The 16,589-nt window shown below is 39.0% G+C and overlaps 1 protein-coding gene across 7 annotated transcripts in view; it reads left to right on the top strand.

The window, feature by feature from the left end:
* The window catches only part of LOC137658722 (organic cation transporter protein-like), a 178,880-nt gene that overhangs the window by 112,732 nt on the left and 49,559 nt on the right, over positions 1 to 16,589 (top strand). For 5 of the 7 annotated variants that reach the window (XM_068393721.1, XM_068393719.1, XM_068393722.1 and 2 more), the window contains 2 exons: positions 3,179 to 3,282; positions 11,560 to 11,714. In XM_068393721.1, coding sequence (XP_068249822.1) covers positions 3,179 to 3,282; positions 11,560 to 11,714 — 259 coding nt within the window. The remainder of the gene's footprint in view (positions 1 to 3,178; positions 3,283 to 11,559; positions 11,715 to 16,589) is intronic. The other 2 variants (XM_068393725.1, XM_068393724.1) reach the window with 1 other exon arrangement.

Genomic DNA, 16,589 nt, shown 5'->3' with positions numbered 1-16,589 from the left:
CACCTCAACACATTCGTATCCACTCTAGCCGCTAACTCATTTCTTACACCCGTTCTCTCCCTCACCACTTCGTTCCTAACCCTATCTACTCGAGATACACCAGCCATACTCCTTAGACACTTCATCTCAAACACATTCAATTTCTGTCTCTCCATCACTTTCATTCCCCATGACTCCGATCCATACATCACAGTTGGTACAATCACTTTCTCATATAGAACTCTCTTTACATTCATGCCCAGCCCTCTATTTTTTACTACTCCCTTAACTGCCCCCAACACTTTGCAACCTTCATTCACTCTCTGACGTACATCTGCTTCCACTCCACCATTTGCTGCAACAATAGACCCCAAGTACTTAAACTGATCCACCTCCTCAAGTAACTCTCCATTCAACATGACATTCAACCTTGCACCACCTTCCCTTCTCGTACATCTCATAACCTTACTCTTACCCACATTAACTCTCAACTTCCTTCTCTCACACACCCTTCCAAATTCTGTCACTAGTCGGTCAAGCTTCTCTTCTGTGTCTGCTACCAGTACAGTATCATCCGCAAACAACAACTGATTTACCTCCCATTCATGGTCATTCTCGCCTACCAGTTTTAATCCTCGTCCAAGCACTCGAGCATTCACCTCTCTCACCACTCCATCAACATACAAGTTAAACAACCACGGCGACATCACACATCCCTGTCTCAGCCCCACTCTCACCGGAAACCAATCACTCACTTCATTTCCTATTCTAACACATGCTTTACTACCTTTGTATAAACTTTTCACTGCTTGCAACAACCTTCCACCAACTCCATATAACCTCATCACATTCCACATTGCTTCCCTATCAACTCTATCATATGCTTTCTCCAGATCCATAAACGCAACATACACCTCCTTACCTTTTGCTAAATATTTCTCGCATATCTGCCTAACTGTAAAAATCTGATTCATACAACCCCTACCTCTTCTAAAACCACCCTGTACTTCCAAGATTGCATTCTCTGTTTTATCCTTAATCCTATTAATCAATACTCTACCATACACTTTTCCAACTACACTCAACAAACTAATACCTCTTGAATTACAACACTCATGCACATCTCCCTTACCCTTATATAGTGGTACAATACATGCACAAACCCAATCTACTGGTACCATTGACAACACAAAACACATATTAAACAATCTCACCAACCATTCAAGTACAGTCACACCCCCTTCCTTCAACATCTCAGCTTTCACACCGTCCATACCAGATGCTTTTCCTACTCTCGTTTCATCTAGTGCTCTCCTCACTTCATCTATTGTTATCTCTCTCTCATTCTCATCTCCCATCACTGGCACCTCAACACCTGGAACAGCAATTATATCTGCCTCCCTATTATCCTCAACATTCAGCAAACTTTCAAAATATTCCGCCCACCTTTTCCTTGCCTCCTCTCCTTTTAACAACCTTCCATTTCCATCTTTCACTGTCTCTTCAATTCTTGCGCCAGCCTTCCTTACTCTCTTCACTTCTTTCCAAAACTTCTTCTTATTCTCTTCATATGACTGACCCAATCCCTGACCCCACCTCAGGTCAGCTGCCCTCTTTGCCTCACGTACCTTGCGCTTTACTTCCACCTTTTTCTCTCTATATTTTTCATACTTCTCTATACTATTACTCTGCAGCCATTCTTCAAAAGCCCTCTTTTTCTCTTCCACTTTCACCTTCACTCCTTCATTCCACCATTCACTGCCCTTCCTCATGCTGCCTCCAACAACCTTCTTGCCACATACATCACTTGCAATCCCAACAAAATTTTCTTTTACTAACTTCCACTCCTCCTCTAAATTACCAGTTTCTCTTACTCTCACCTCATCATATGCCATTTTCAACCTTTCCTGATATTTACTTTTTACCCCCGGTTTTATTAGCTCTTCAATCCTCACTACCTCCCTTTTACATCCACCTACTCTATTCCCCCACTCTTTTGCTACAACTAATTTTCCTTCCACCAAAAAATGATCAGACATACCGTTAGCCATACCCCTAAACACGTGCACGTCTTTCAATCTTCCAAACATTCTTTTAGTTACCAACACATAATCCATTAATGCCCTTTCTACTACTCTTCCATTTGCCACTCTTACCCATGTATACTTATTTTTATCTTTCTTTTTAAAGAAGCTAGCACTTATTACCATCTCTTGTTCAACACACATGTCTACCAGTCTCTCACCACTCTCATTTTCACCTGGTACGCGATACTTACCAATGACACCTTCTACCTCTCCAGCACCCACTCTAGCATTTAAGTCACCCATAACAACTACATAATTCCTTCTACCCAGTCCTTCTACACACCTAGTTAAATCATTCCAGAACTCATTCCGCTCTATTTCACTTTTCTCACTACCTGGCCCATACGCACTGACAAACGCCCAACATTCCCTACCCAACCTAACCCTTACCCACATTAACCTAGATGATATCTCCTTCCATTCCACTACTTTACCTGTCATCCATTCACTCAGCAATAACGCCACACCCTCTCTCGCTCTTCCCCTTTCAATCCCAGACACTCTACCAGACATTTCACCAAACATCACTTCACCCTTTCCTTTCATCTTTGTCTCACACAAGGCCAATACATCCATCCTTCTACTTCTAAACATACTTCCAATCTCACATCTTTTACTCTCTATCGTACTACATCCACACACATTTAAACACCCCAAAACTAGAGTGCGGGGAGCAGTCACTCTCCCCCCAGCTCCATCTCCTTGTCGATGTCTCGCAGGAATTTTTTACAGGAGAAGGGGTTCCCAGCCCCCTCGTCCCGTCCCTTTTAGTCGCCTCTTACGACACGCAGGGATAACGTTGGCGCTATTCTAATTTTTATGTTATAGCATGCTGTAACTGTTGCCCTCTGATGAGTCTTGCCTCTCTCAATGGGCCTCCCTCTCCCCACACCCTTCATGAGCTTGTTTTTTTCTTTGCAGAGTACTATACAGAAGTATATGATTGCTCACTTCAAACTGGACTGAATGGAAATTTCTTTACACAGTATATTTGTTAATGTTACATTTTTGTCCTACTTAATCATCATTTTTTTTAAGAATTCATATTCTGTACTGTAATTGGTTACAATTAAGCACTGTACTGTACTCAAGTAATGTGTATATGTCAACAGTTTGGCCTGGTATGTGAAAAGGAGTATTTGCGTGCCACTTACCAGAGCATGTATATGTTGGGTGTTCTGGTAGGATCCCCCATTAATGGTCTTGTGGCTGACAGGTATGTATCTACATTTTCATTATTATGTGTTAGTAATCATTTTCACAGTTCACCAAATTAGTTTCTTTATGATTTACAACTGTAAAATTTAAGACTGAATTAGATGTGTTCATATCATTGATGGTTATAACTTTATATTTTTAAGCACTGGAATTGATGTGTTAGAGTTTTGTGATTTTAACAGAAACCATTATCATAGACAACATTATTTATCTGGGGTGAGAATAGGCCGTTCAGAATAGCTAATGAGGTGTCATGGAGATCCCCTGTGGCTCATTTCCTTGACACTTCTGTCAGGATCTTGGGATCCTGATAAATGACGAGAAGTCATTACTGCAGCCTTTACAAAGGCTGATATACCTCGGTATGATAATAGACACCGTCCAAGAGAAAGTCTTCCCATTAGACGAAAGAGTACACAGACTGAGGCAAGTGGCTGCAACCTTCATCAGAAAAAAGTCCTTCCGGCTTCTTGATGGTTGAGTCTGTGAGGCCATCTAACCTCTCTCATCCGTCTAGTTCCAAACAGCCACCTCAGGATAAGATCCCTGCAATGGCAGCTGAAGTCCTGGTAGAACCAACACTCTGATCCACTGGACAATCTAGTTCCTATAACTCGGGACCAGTTGACGGATTTGAATTGGTGGATGGCAGACGAAAACCTTCAACGGGGCCAGAATATTCTTGTTCCCCCTCTGGATTTGATGCTCTTCACAGATACATCAAAAGGGGTGGGGGCTCACCTGCTGCACCATACGATCTCCGGCCTTTGGTCAGAGTCAGAAAGGTACCAGCACATAAATCTTCTAGAGATGAGAGCAGCCTACCTAGCTCTTCGTCAGTTCTAACAGTTGCCAGCAGGTCACTCTGTGGTGTTGATGAGCGACAACACCACAGGAGTGTTTTACATAAACAAACAGAGTGGTACCTTTTTGCAACCTCTATGTCATCTTGCAGTAAAGATCCTCAGATGATCAGAAGATCATTCGGGTTGTCTCTCAGCTCGCTTCATTCCTGGACAATCTGAGCAGAGCAACTCAGATAGTAGGCTCCGAATGGTCCCTTAATCGTCAGATAGCCAGCAAAGCCCTGAAGAGCAAGTTTCTGCTGTAATGTTCTCCAGTCTCTAACCCTTAGGCTCTATGGCAAGATGCATTTCAACAACGTTGGGGCAATACCGACGTATAAGCCTTTCTCCCCATTTTGTCAGATGAGAAGACTGCTCAACAAGACCAAAGCATCCAAAGATCTAATGAAGACCCTTATAGCTCCGCTATGGCATCACACAGAGTAGTTTCCGGACCTCCTGAACTTCTAGCAGATCTACTGCGAGAGCTTCCTCCCCTACCAGATCTACTCAAACAACTACACGCAAACGTCTTTCACAGAACCGTGCAGTCGCGTCGACCTCACGCTTGGAGACTATCCATTGTCTCTTCTATCAGAAGGGGTTTTCACAACAAGTTGCGGAGAGAATGTCCAGTTTCTTGCGTAAGTCCTCAGCCTCAGTTTACCAGGCTAAACGGAGAGTCATCTGTGGTTGTTGTTATGGTAGGAATATCTCTCCTCTCAATGCCACTATTTAAAAGGTTTAAAGGTCGCTCATGAATAGCAGAGGCAAGGGACAGTGACATTGCCATAGCAAGCAGGACAATGCCCTAGAGACTGACCATATAGTATATGATCAGCGCCCAAGCCTCCTCTCCACCCAAGCTAGGACCAGGGAGGGCCAGGCAGTGGCTGCTGATGACTCAGCAGATAGACCTATAGGCTCCCCCAAACCCCCCAACCTAAGCTCACAAGGATGGTAAGGTTGCAGACACTAATGGCACTAACGAGTTTGAGTGGGACTCGAACCCTCGACTGGCAATCACCAAGCAGAGACGTTACCAATCAGGCCACAGCAACCCAGTAATAGAGGAGTTCCTTGTATACTTTTGGGAGGAAAAGTTTCTTTCTGTCTCGACGGTGAAAGGCTCTCGCTCAGCCTTAAACCTCGCCTTTAGGCGTAAAGGAGTTGAGATTTCCTCTTTGTTGGAGCTTTATTTACTTAAACAGAGTTATGAAATCACTTGCCCTCTGTCAGAGATTAGGCCTCCTCCTTGGAACGTGGTTCACGTCTTGAGATTCTTAAAAGGACCTCCTATGAACCATTGCGCCATACAACTGACCGAAGCCTCACTTTGAAGACGGCGTTCCTGTTCGCTTTAGCCTCAGCAAAGAGAGTCGGTTAACTTCATGGCCTCTTGTATGACATCACCTATTTAAGGGAATGTGGGGAAGTGACACTCCGCATTGTCCCTGAGTTCATTGCTAAGACTCAAAAGCTTGGGGTACTGGACCATAGATTCAGGCCCTTTCAGATTGCGAATCTCCGTTCTGTAACCCGTGACCCAGATCAGATGTTACTATGATCAGTGAGGAGTTTGAGATACTATCTTAAACGCACTGCAGCAACACGGCCCCAACTAACACCTCTGTTTGTTAGCCTATGGAGAGTAAAGAGGAGGATCACTAAAAACATGGTTTTCTCCTCAGTCCGCCAAGTGATTGAAAGAGCCTTGCCTCCCAATCCTCCTCTGGCTCGCCAACCTAGAGCCCATGATTTCAGGGGAATTAGCACTTCCTTGGCATTCGAACGCAACTTCTCCATGTTGCATTTTCTTCAAGCGGGCATCTGAAAGAGACAAACTACTTTCACAGCCCAATACTTGAAAGACGTCACCCACAGGAGTCTCGATACGTTCACTATCGGTCCTGTGGTGGCTGCTCAACAAGTGGTTTAAGAATATCTCAGGCTCCTTGATGGACAAGTATCAGTTGGTTGAGGGCATTGGTTACCCTGGTTAAGACTGGGATGAGTGAGAGTATGTCTGGCTTTCCTTTCTTCATCTTCCCCTCCCTTGGGGTACAGCAGCATGGGTCCCTCTGCAAGCTGGCTTCAACCTCTGCAGGTAATTATCACTTCCCTTGTGTAGCCTAGTTTAAGTCATAAATTTATACTGTCCACGTCCCCATTGCTTTGTTGGTAGGTAAGCAATGGGGTATGTCTTTTTCCTGTATAAACTCAGAAAGTGTTTATACAAGACAACAAAATCTATAACACTGTATTGCACAGGCGGCTATTTTACTCATTTTGTATGTTTTAGCAAGTTGTCAAATTTTCCCTAGACCACAGTCATATACTGTACTAGCTAAAACCGGGGCAATGTCCATGCCAGATTTAGGACTTCCACCCACTTAAGAGCGAGTCATCCAAATAAATAAAGGAAGGTTTGTTAGTATGGGAACAAATGACAAATTCAGAGATAATTTGTATTTTTCCCTAACTAATACAAACCTGGAGTTATATATATAAATTGGCCAACCATCACCTATCCTCCAGAAGTCCTGCTTGCGATCAAAAGTGACGTACCTCACGGCTATGAGAGTATTTATAAAAGTGGCTGGGTACCCCCAGCCAACCCAGCTTACCCGCTCAAGAGGATAGGCATGGTTGCCACCTCGCATTTTTAGTCTAATGGCTACCTTCCAACTTTGCCGAAAGATAATCCAAATAAATAACTCCAGGTTTGTATTAGTTAGGGAAAAATACAAATTATCTCTGAATTTGTCATATTACCAAACAATTCTCTCTCGCTGCAATTTGATTCTTCAGTCATTAATTTCCTCTGGGTAAGGGTAGAAGAGAGACTAGCCATGGTAAGTAGCTCTTCTAGGAGGAGGACACTCCAAAATCAAACCATTGTTCTCTAATCTTGGGTAGTGCCATAGCCTCTGTACCATGGTCTTCCAATGTCTTGGGGTAGAGTTCTCTTGCTTGAGGGTACACTCGGACACACTATTCTATCTTATTTCTCTTCATTTTTTTTTTTCTTTTTTTATTGTTTATGTATGACAGAGTCATTTTAATGTTACTGTTCTTAAAATATTTTATTTATCTTGGTAGTTACTTCTCATAGTTTTCTTATTTCCTTTCCTCACTCGGCTATATTTCCTGTGGGAGCCCTTGGGCTTATAGCATCCTGCTTTTTTAACCAGGGTTGCAGCTTAGAAAGTAATAATAATAATGATAATAATAATAATAATAATAATAATAATAATAATAATAATAATAATAATAATAATAATAATAATAATAATAATAATAATAATACAGTAATAGATAAATGTACGTTTAAAAAATATTTCAATAGATGACTTCAGGAATAACCTTTGTAGAAGTAATTTTATTATTATTATTATTATTATTATTATTATTATTATTATTATTATTATTATTATTAGCTAAGCTACAACCCTAGTTGGAAAAGTAAGACGCTATAAGCCCAAGGGCTCCAACAGGGTAAAATTTCCCAGTGAGGAAAGGAAATGAAGAAATAGATAAACAATATGTGAAGTAATGAATTATTATAATAAAATTATTAAAAAACAGTATCAACATCAAAACAGATATATCATATATCAAATTTTTAAAAAGACTTGTGTCAGTCTGCTCAACATAAAAAGATTTGCAGCAAGTTTGAACTTTTGAAGCTCTACCGATTCAACTACTCGGTTAGGAAGATCATTCCTGAACTTGGTCACAACTGGAATAAAATTTGTAGAATACTGTGTATTATTGAGCCTCATAATGGAGAAGGCCTTACTATTAGAATTAACTGTATGCCTAGTATTACGAACATGCATGACAAACTAATTGAACAATGGTGTTAGATATTAATATCTAGATCAGGAATAAGAATTTTAATAGACTGTAAGTTCCTGTCCAACAAATTAAGATGAGAATCAACAGCTGGAGACCAGACAGGAGAACAATACTCAAAACAAAGTAAAATGAAAGAATTGAAACACTTCTTCAGAATAGATTGATCACCGAAAATCTTAAAAAGACTCTCAGTAAGCCAGTTTTTTCTGCAGTTGAAGAAGACACAGATCTAATGTGTTTCTCAAAAGTGAATTTACTGTCGAGAATTACTCCTAAAATTTTAAAGAGTCATACAGAGTTAAACATTATCAATGCTGAGATCAGGATGTTGAGGAGCCGCTGTCCTTGACCTACTCACAATCATACTTTCAGTTTTGTTAGGATTCAACTTCATGCCCCATAATTTGCACCATGCACTAATTTTAGCTAGATCTCTCTTAACCCTGGATAGGTACGGTGGGTCGTTTGCGACCCCGAGCGTCAAAAAAAAACAGGTTTTTCTCACGTGACTCACCCCTGTGACTGAATTTGTGGGTGATCGACCTGCAGGAGGTGTCTCCCCTACACGCTCTAGTAGTGTCCAGATGTGCATTGCTGTAGCTGTACTCCTTCCCCGATTTCTGAGACGCGTCGGGGTCGTTCGCGTCCGAGTTTACCCTTCTGAGGTAGTTTGCATAATTATCAAAGTTATTACGTATTATGAAATTGTCGTAGAATGGTGCAACTTGTATAGGTTATCAGTTGTGGAAAGTCTTGGTGGATTGTTTGGCTACCATGTGCATGTTTTTTTTTTTAGTTAAAATGTCGTTCATCACCACGAGGACCATTTTACCTCGAGTGCCCCTTTTTCATTTTTTTTCATTTTTTTGCCAAGTCATTTTTCCGTAAGATATTGCCAAATAGTGTCGTAAAACTTTTGCTTGTTTAGTGTTGGAAAGTGTGTCTAGATGATCTGGCTACCCATGCATGACTTTGTTTTTGTCAGATACGACGTAGTTATTGGTATATTGGGTATTTAACTGCGGTTACCAATTTCTGTTTTTTTTTCAATATTTGTAAAAATTACTACGTAGTAAGGAATTGCCGTATATTATTGATTTTTTTTTCATGTTTATGTGTTAGAAAGTGTGCCTTGATGGTTGGGCTAACACGTGCATGTCTTTTTTTTTATCTGAGATGTCGTATATTAGAATGTCGGGCATTTTACCGCGAGTGTCCCTTTTTAATTTTTTTTAATTTTTTTGCCAAGTCATTTTTCCGTAAGATATTGCGAAATAGTGTCGTAAAACTTTTGCTTTTTTAATGTTGGAAAGTGTGTCTAGATGATCTGTCTACCCATGCGTGATTTTGTTTTTGTCAGATACGACGTAGTTATTGGTATATTGGGTATTTAACTGCGGTTGCCAATTTCTGTTTTTTTTTCAATATTTGTAAAAATTTACTACGTAGTAAGGAATTGCCGTATATTATTGATTTTTTTTTCATGTTTATGTGTTAGAAAGTGTGCCTTGATGGTTGGGCTAACACATGCATGTCTTTTTTTTTTTATCTGAGATGCCGTATATTAGAATGTTGGGCATTTTTCCGCGAGTGCCCCTTTTTATTTGTTTTGCATTTTTTTGCTTAGTCATGTTACCGTAAGGAATTGGCAAGTAGTGTCGCAAAACTTATATTTTTATAGTGTTGGAAAGTGTTTCTAGATGATCTGGCTACCCATGCCTATTTTTTTTTTAGCCAGATATGGCGTATATATAAGTATGTGTTCGATTTTCCTGTGATTGCCATTTTTTCGTTTTTTCCCATTTCTTTCAAAATTACTACGTACTAAGGAACTATCACAGAGTAATATTTCATTTGTATGTTTATTTGTCGGAAAATATGCCTTGATGGTTTGCCTAGCACGTGGCTGAAATTTTTTTTTTTCTGAAATGCCGTATATTAGAATGGCCATTTTTCCACGAGTGCCCCTTTTTATTTGTTTTGCATTTTTTTGCTTAGTCATGTTACCGTAAGGAATTGGCAAGTAGTGTCGCAAAACTTATATTTTTATAGTGTTGGAAAGTGTTTCTAGATGATCTGGCTACCCATGCCTATCTTTTTTTTAGCTAGATATGGCGTATATATAGGTATGTGTTCGATTTTCCTGTGATTGCCATTTTTTCGTTTTTTCCCAATTCTTTCAAAATTACTACGTACTAAGGAACTATCACAGAGTAATGATTCCTCTAGATGTTTATTTGTCGGAAAATTTTGTTTACTTTTTTTTTGATTGAATATCATCAAATTTTTTTAGCTAAAATATTGTTTTACATTTTTTTTTTCGATTTTATTTCCTTCAAAAAAAATTTTTTGGGTCAGAATTTTAATTTTATAGTCGTAAAATAATCGACAATTATCCAGCAACCCACCATACAATTTTTATGCATATCCAATAATAATTAGATTAGTAAATAACACCTTGAAATTGACATACCCTTCCTACATTTCAAGTGGCAGATTAGGGAGTCTGAGTCAGTGTGGTTGGCGGCCATTTTGTGAACATATCCGAAGCGTAAGCTGCCCTATCTATATATATTCTTGTTCCCTATAGAATTTGTGATATTTTGGTATATTTTTACCTGCATAAATATCATATTATATATTAAATATATGTATTTTTTTACGAAATTTCCAAGTACTCAAAAAATTACCTTTAGATATGGCCTCTGATATAAATGTAATTTACAAAATAATGAAGATTTTTTTACATATTTCTATTTTAGGATAACATATGTTTATTCCCTAAAAAAATTAGCCACTTCCTATTTCATTTGGGTACCCAAAAAAATTCATGAAATTTGGACAATTTATTTTGGGCAAAAAAAGTTACCCTTTTTTTCTCATTTCAGATCTTCACCTCCATGGGTCTGACTTCATCCAAAATACATTCAAGAATCAATTCCTAAAAGGATTTGTGTATATATGTGTAAACTTTTTTTTTATGAATTTTTATGTCAGGTCTTTTTTTTTTCTACTTAATTTTTTTAAAATATTTATAATAAATAGTTTTTCTGCAGATGAGTAGTATTTATCTTTACAGTTGTTTTAAGCATTCATTGAAGTTTTTTTTGGCAAAAGAAAAAAGGAGGTTACTGCAAAAACTGATTTTTCAAGAATTTTTTTTGGCGTCGGGGTCGTTCGCGTCCGAGTATACCCTTAAAGGGGTGTCCGAGGACCGTACCTATCCAGGGTTAAGGAATTCAGCAACCCCAGATATACACTTAGGAGATGGAATTGATGCTTATACTGTATGAGAGTATTTTATTTCTTATTAGTTTCTGGTTGTTTTAGAGAAGAGGTGAAAGGGTTATTTGAATAACTTAGATATAAGATTTACTTAACTTGTCTGTACGAATTAGAGCTTTTGAAATTTTCAGATGCATTGTCTGTACAAATTAGAGATTTCATAATGTTCAGATATATCTAATCAACTGACAGATCATGAAGAGCTCAATTAGATATCATTGGTCGATGACTAACATTCTAACAAGCGAGGAGTAAGTACAGTGCCATCCTCTGTCTTCCCACAGACATGGTCGTAAAAAAGTTTTTGTCACTGGTGCTGCATTGTTTGCAGTCATGGCCATTGTGTCCAGCTGGATGCCAAATGTTTCCTCTATTCTCGCGTTTCGGTTCTTGCTTGGCACTATGCATCCGACACTGCTGAAAACAGGATACATTCTAGGTAAGTCAAGATTCCCTAATTTGTTTAGCAATTACATGATTATAAGACATGGGATCAAATAGGTTTGGTAGGTTGTTCATAATGCTTTCTAAGCCAAGAATTATTCATTCTTAAAATGGGTTATACACTTAGTTTTATGAGTATTGTACTCCATTTCAAGAACACCTTAAATATTGTGTAATAGAATGTGTTATACATATAGTTTTATGAGTATTGTACTCTATTTCAAGAGCACCTTAAATATTATGCAATAGCTTACAGTTTTTTTTGTGTTAAACATTATAGTTGTTTAAAACTTTCTATTCATAATATTTAATCTTATTTCACAGAATCATACCCAATATTCATTTGCCAGCATTTCAGAAGAAAAAGTGGAAGTAAAAGTTTCTAGCTGAATTTAGAAAGCCAGTTGTGAGTTGACACCTACTTATTGCCAGATGTCAGTACTTTGAAAGTATTATCATAAGTTTCAGTTGGCTTCATGTCATAAGAAGGTGCACTACCATTTAATCAGCTTGGTTTTTCAGTCTCATAAGAATTTCAATGAATTACTTTATAAACATGGGCTCATAGGTTCTTGGTATAATTTGCATCGTTTTGTATGGAATTTCAGAGGTGTGTCCTTCAGATTCTATTTCTGTACAATATTGTGCCAGTCTTTGCAAGGCTCAGGTGCATAGCATTAAGTGTATTCTTCTTTCCCACCGTTATACCTACATTAAGGGGTTGGTTGCTTGATACGCCTTCTCCAATGCTTACTATCAAAAGAATCCTCTTCCACCAAACTTCTTCTCCATATCATCTTTCACTTTATCTCGCCATCTAATTCTCTATCTCCTTTTTTATCTTCTCCCCCTAACAGTGTCCTCCCAAGCCCTCCTCACCCCCTCCCCCACCATCCATCTTTAACACGTACCCACACCATCTCAGTCATGACACTCTTATCATCTCTGTAATCTTTACTATGCCTGCTATTTTCATTATTTCATCATTTTCCAATCTTTAAGTCAGTGATATTCTCATAATCCACCTCATCATTCTCACTCTGTCACTTTGCTTCCTTTTATCCTCTTAGAGCCCATGTTACCGATCCATACATAAACACTGGTCTTATCCCTGTGTTGTAGATCATGACTTTTAGCTGGATTTGCATTTTCTTATCCCATACCACTCCTGCTACCTCCCTCCACTTGCCCCAAGGTGCTTTTATCCTTTTCTCAACATCAGCCTCACATCCTCCCTCCTTATTCATAGTAGATCCCAGGTATCTAAATTGTTCCACCTGTTTTATAACTGAGCTTGTACTTCTTTCGTGTATGGCTATCCTGTCTCTACCTTCCTTTCTGCTTACCATAGCTTTCGTTTTATCTATATTTACTTTCAAACCACCCCTCTCCAAAGTCTCTTGCCACTTTACAACCCTTCTCTGTAAGTCTTTCATTTTCAGCAGTAATCACCAAATCATCCGCGTATAATAACTCCCACTATTCTTTATGTGTGATCTCTTCACTTACGCATCCATGACCACCACAAATAAAAGTGGGCTTACTGCTGACCCCTGGTGTAATCCAACAGTAACTTTAAAGGTTTCTGTTTCCCCAACTGTTGTTATTAGTTTTGTCCTTGTTTTGTACATCATCTCTACCATTCTAGCACACTTCTTCAGGACTTTCCTTTTCCTCAAGAATCAAAACATCACATCTCTTGGTATTATAAGCCTTATAGATCAGTAAAATCATAGAAGAGCTTCTGGGTTCCCTCTACCTGCCTTAATATAAAGATGGTATCCACTGTCCCTCTCCCCTCATGAATCCATACTGCTGTTTCCCAATCTTACAATCTCTCATCTAGTACCCTCTCAAAAACTTTCAAACTCCGCTCTGTTAATTTAATTCCCCTGTAGTCACCATATTCCATGACATCACCTTTTTCCTTAAATATAGATATCATTAGATTCTCTTCCCATTCTTTAGGCATTATTTCCTCTTCTCATATTGCTCTTATTAAACCCAGTATTCATTCTTTCCCCTCTGTATATATTATCTTGACCATTTCAATTTGAAACTAATGGACCTGGTGCTTTACCATTTTTCATTTTACTCAATTCGCATTTTACTTCTGTACAGGAATATCTCGGTATTTGACCAAAATTCATTCCAGTGTAGTGGTCAAACACTGATTTGTTCAAATGTAGAATCATTATTTCCCATTACAAATAATTTGAAAGTGAATAATGCATTCCAAGTCCCAGTTGATTCGCTAGTAGCATGACATTAGCATAAAAGAGTGATACAGGTATGTAGTTTTTATGCAAATAGTAGATAAAATAACACGAAACTGTCAATAAGAATAAAAACATTAGAAATCATTTTAACATAAGGAAACTTAGGTTTTTGGTTGCGATATCTGGGCATAAGTGGATGGCGGTGTAGGGAGGAAGGGACTCCCCCTCCATAAAACATTGGCTAATTGAGTTAAGTTTTAATTTCTTTTCTGTTGCTTTGGGCAGGTTTTTCATTCATTAAAAACTGATCCAATGATAGTTGTTAGGTTTTTCATTAATTAAAAACTGATCCAATGGTAGTTGTTTCTGCCTTTTTTGTTTCATTAATCAAAAACTTATCGGGTTAGTTGTCTCTGCCTTTTTCGCAAACAGAGATTTAAAGCTATATGGCTAAGACGACGCTATCAAGTACTAAGGTGTACAAAATTGTGTTAAGGTCATAGATGACCTTCCTCTTCATGACGAAGACTATATTACATACCTTTATCCCATCCGTGAAGTGCTCACCAAGTGGTGCAAGTTCAGGATCACACTCAACAAGGATAAATTTGTGGTTGCTACTGCCTCCGTGAACGTGTGTGGGTACAATCTCTCAGAAGACGGCATATTAGCTGACCAACAGAAAGTCATTGCCGTCGAGGATTTCCCAACCCCATGCTAACCTGACAGACCTCAGATCGTTTATAGGATTAGTCAACCAGTTAGCGTAGTTTTCACCAGACATTTCTATTGTAGCCCAACCATTACGTGGCTATATTTAGCTGGCCTACAGCAATTTACTCTGATGATGGATCACAGATCCTTCATACCTATTTTGAACAGTTATACGTTGAATGCCATCGAAAACTTCCATCTCCAGTGCCTCAAGGAAAAGATCTCGCCCTACATCTTTGCAGCTGTGTGGCATGCTTGTAAGTTGCTCTATGTTCCAGATGTGTTGCCCCAATCCCCAGTCGTGTTGTCCCAAGCCTCGGTCAGATACCCCACACAGGAAGACAAGAACTTTGTTGCTTCTTACGCTGCTCATCTCCGAACTGATATACCCTTCGGGGAAGGAATTGTTGAGTTGACCACATACAAATCAAATCAAACAGGCCAGGCCCTATCACTCTATTCATCCCTATGATAGACAGATAAAAAGGAGATTACTGGAATTATCTCCTTTGCTCCTCTACAGTCCAGCTAGATAGACATTTCCAGGGAAGAAAAATCACCAAACAATTTGGTTCTAGAGGGTTTTTTCCCTACCCACCAAGCAGCAATATTTAAAAGCTAAAAGGTTTGTATATGTGTAAGACCAAGTAAAATTTTTTAAAAGTCCAGTAACATTTATTTTTCATAGCTATACAAACATGAGTTCTTTAAGTTAAATTCCCATCTTCAACCACCACTCTCAGATTGATTGATTTATAAAATTTTTGGCCTGAAGCCAAGCACCGGAGCAGCAAAGCCATTCAGCTCATATATATCTTAGTATAAAATATCAATATATAAATTGAAGTAAATATAGTAAAATATAATAGAATTAAATCAAATCTATAAGATAGATTAAAATTTAAACCTACAATAAAACCATAAAACTATACAGTAACTCATAAAAGATATCACTATCTTTCAAAAACCACAACTTGCTCCACTGGAGCACTCTCACCTAAAATTTCCCCAAGGGACATATTGACTAAGAGATTATTTGTATGTTGACATCTAAAAACAGGACAGGACACATAAATATGCTCAATAGTTACATCCACTCGGCAAGCAGAGCAGCGAGTAGCCTGCCTATCCGCCCCACCTATCATCAGATACCTATGAGTGTAATTTGGGTGCCTTATATGTAACTGAGTTAAAACAATATTAGACCTTCTGACCACCTGGAAATACAACCATGGTTGGACAGAAGGCCTAATTGATTTTGATTTAAAATTACTCTTCAAATTAGACCAGTGGGCCTCCCACTGGTCTCTGCAATAAAACCTAATACTACTTTTAAAATCTAAAACTGGGACACCCATGCCGGAAATGTAAGCCTTAGCTGCAACGTCAGCTCACTCATTTCCTATAATTCCAATGTGTGACGGAACCCAGCAAAACTTGATTATAGAATGGATTTTGAGCGAAGCGAAAAATCTATTTTTGGGTGAGATGGCCATGTCGTCCTGATGGAAGTTCCTATAGGGTAGCTTCCTAGGGTATGTTACAACTACGGCGATATTCCCAGAGAATTTACCTTAAGGTACCCAGAATTCTAACTCCTGGAGCGAATATCCCTAATGAAAGGGATATCGCGAAATATCAGAGGACGTATTCTTGACACGCCACATGGCAATCTGCACCCCGAACAGAGATAACACTTCGAAGGGGTCAATTGGCAAGAAAACGAAAACGAGAAAGAAAAAAGGGGAGCCGTTCTCAAGGCTCTCTCTTCTCCCGTTTCGTAAGCGTGCATTGTGCCGATTCTGGCGCCATCTGTATTCCTTGTAGCGATACACGAGGTGCTACAGATACTGTATGTAGGGAGGGGTCCTACAGCCCTTTCATAGAAAGGGAAGGGCGGGTCCATCAGGACGACATGGCCATCTCACCCAAAAATA

Source organism: Palaemon carinicauda, chromosome 19 (genome assembly GCF_036898095.1).
Source record: "Palaemon carinicauda isolate YSFRI2023 chromosome 19, ASM3689809v2, whole genome shotgun sequence".
NCBI classification, from domain to species: domain Eukaryota; kingdom Metazoa; phylum Arthropoda; class Malacostraca; order Decapoda; family Palaemonidae; genus Palaemon; species Palaemon carinicauda.
This window is presented reverse-complemented; position numbering and strand designations above follow the sequence as displayed.